This window comes from Pelophylax lessonae (assembly GCF_965119305.1).
Source record: "Pelophylax lessonae genome assembly, contig: HAP1_SCAFFOLD_607, whole genome shotgun sequence".
Classification (NCBI taxonomy): Eukaryota; Metazoa; Chordata; class Amphibia; order Anura; family Ranidae; genus Pelophylax; species Pelophylax lessonae.
In genome coordinates, this window is record NW_028119738.1 from 37,449 (window position 1) to 39,369 (window position 1,921).

Sequence of the window (1,921 nt, forward strand, 5' to 3'; positions counted from 1 at the left end):
GGGACAGATCTGCTTCTTCAGACATGAAATATTTGTGTTATTGATTCATTGTACATATCTGGCAGTGCCATGATTTCTACCAGTCATTTCACTTTTTTCTTATTCTAGTTTTAATATGAGGAAATCTATAACTGCTACATGTCTGATAGAGGTCAGTTCCATGATCCTACACAGATCTGATAATGAAACATGGAATCCTTTATTTCCCATCATATAGAAAGGTAGAGATCTACCGCCAGTCCATTCTCACAGTCTATGATTCCTAAATCTATAAAGATATGTCTGATGAATGTTTTCTCTTTTTGAGAATAGAGATCGCTTGTATGATGTAAAGTAACTCCCCTCCCCCATCCCACACAAAGATGGTGACTCTACTTACAAAGATAACGTGCAGATTTTGGCGGGCATTTTAAAAATGCCGCTTTTTTTAAGAAAACCAATCATTGAAAGGCGTGTGAGTTACTTGTCCAATCGGAAGGCAGTGCTGTGTATAAATGGCTCCGCAGAGCGGCAATGCCTCACATTCACTGTTCCAGCAGAGAGTTGAGTAAAGATGGCGAGAACCAAGCAGACCGCCCGGAAGTCCACCGGAGGGAAAGCTCCCCGCAAGCAGCTGGCCACCAAAGCCGCCCGCAAGAGCGCCCCGGCCACCGGCGGAGTCAAGAAGCCTCACCGCTACAGGCCCGGCACCGTGGCTCTCCGAGAGATCCGCCGCTACCAGAAATCCACCGAGCTGCTCATCCGCAAGCTGCCCTTCCAGCGCCTCGTCCGAGAGATCGCCCAGGACTTCAAGACCGACCTGCGCTTCCAGAGCTCCGCCGTCATGGCTCTGCAAGAGGCTTCAGAGGCTTATCTCGTCGGACTCTTCGAGGACACCAACCTCTGCGCCATCCACGCCAAGAGAGTCACCATCATGCCCAAAGACATACAGCTGGCACGCCGCATCCGCGGAGAGAGGGCATAGAAGGGGAGGGCACCACCACTCCTACTACTACTCCCATCATCCCAACACAAAGGCTCTTTTCAGAGCCACCACATCCTCCTATATACAGAGCTCTATATATATATATACTACCTCATCACACCGACTACATGCTGGAAAATACCGGCTACTACATTCCTATACATTCCCCGGGATCACCTTCACCACATCTTTCTTTTCTCTCCCTTCTCTGCGCTCCGAAGCTCAGTGTGGAAGTAAAGCTCACCTCTAATATAATTACACAGAAAACATTCCCATTTCTCATCTAGAAGGGACATCCTTTCTCTTGCCGATTTATTGTAATAAATACAATGGAACTCATCTGTAACACAATTAACACTTCCTCTATATCTTCCCTAATAGATACAATGTTACAATATTTAACGGTTAAACACACTTTCCTAGGAACAGATTAAACAATCTTTGTCTCTTTGGTTCCCATTCTCTCAGGAGACACATAGTTGCATTTTCTAGAAACGTAATAATTTCTTATTTCAAACAATGGAATCGATTTCGAGTCATTAGGAATCGTGCTTAGAGAGCTGATGACCAATCAGCCCATTTAATTTGTGGGGGGAGGGGGGTAAACCTTACACAGTCCACATGGAGATGTCACTATGGGGATCAGGAGGGATTTTCCTCTATCTCCCCTCCCCCCATACTAGAACTGTGTCATCACAGATCACACATGGACACATTACAGGGAAGAATACATCCGGGATTGGAGAGGAAAACAATTCATCTGTATGGAGATTCATTTTCCTGCCCATCCCTCACTCAGCACTATTGTGTACGGATATGAGGATAGGCGGGGGGGGGGGGGGGGGATTACGAGCAGTAGTTTCTCTTTACTTATTATCGCACGACGCCCATGTTGGGGGTTCCACTGTTACTGCAAATATTTTAAACCATTAAAATATTGGCAGGCAATTGAATATA

At 46.0% G+C, this 1,921-nt stretch overlaps 1 protein-coding gene across 1 annotated transcript; it reads left to right on the forward strand.

Annotated features, from left to right (window-relative positions):
* Window positions 1-545: 545 nt before the first annotated feature.
* LOC309544012 (histone H3.2) lies at window positions 546-964 on the forward strand (the record flags this gene model as incomplete). Its single annotated transcript, XM_082276411.1, has 1 exon — window positions 546-964. Exon 1 carries the CDS (start codon window positions 554-556, stop codon window positions 962-964), a length of 411 nt encoding a protein of 136 aa, XP_082132537.1. The 5' UTR covers window positions 546-553.
* Window positions 965-1,921: the final 957 nt, after the last annotated feature.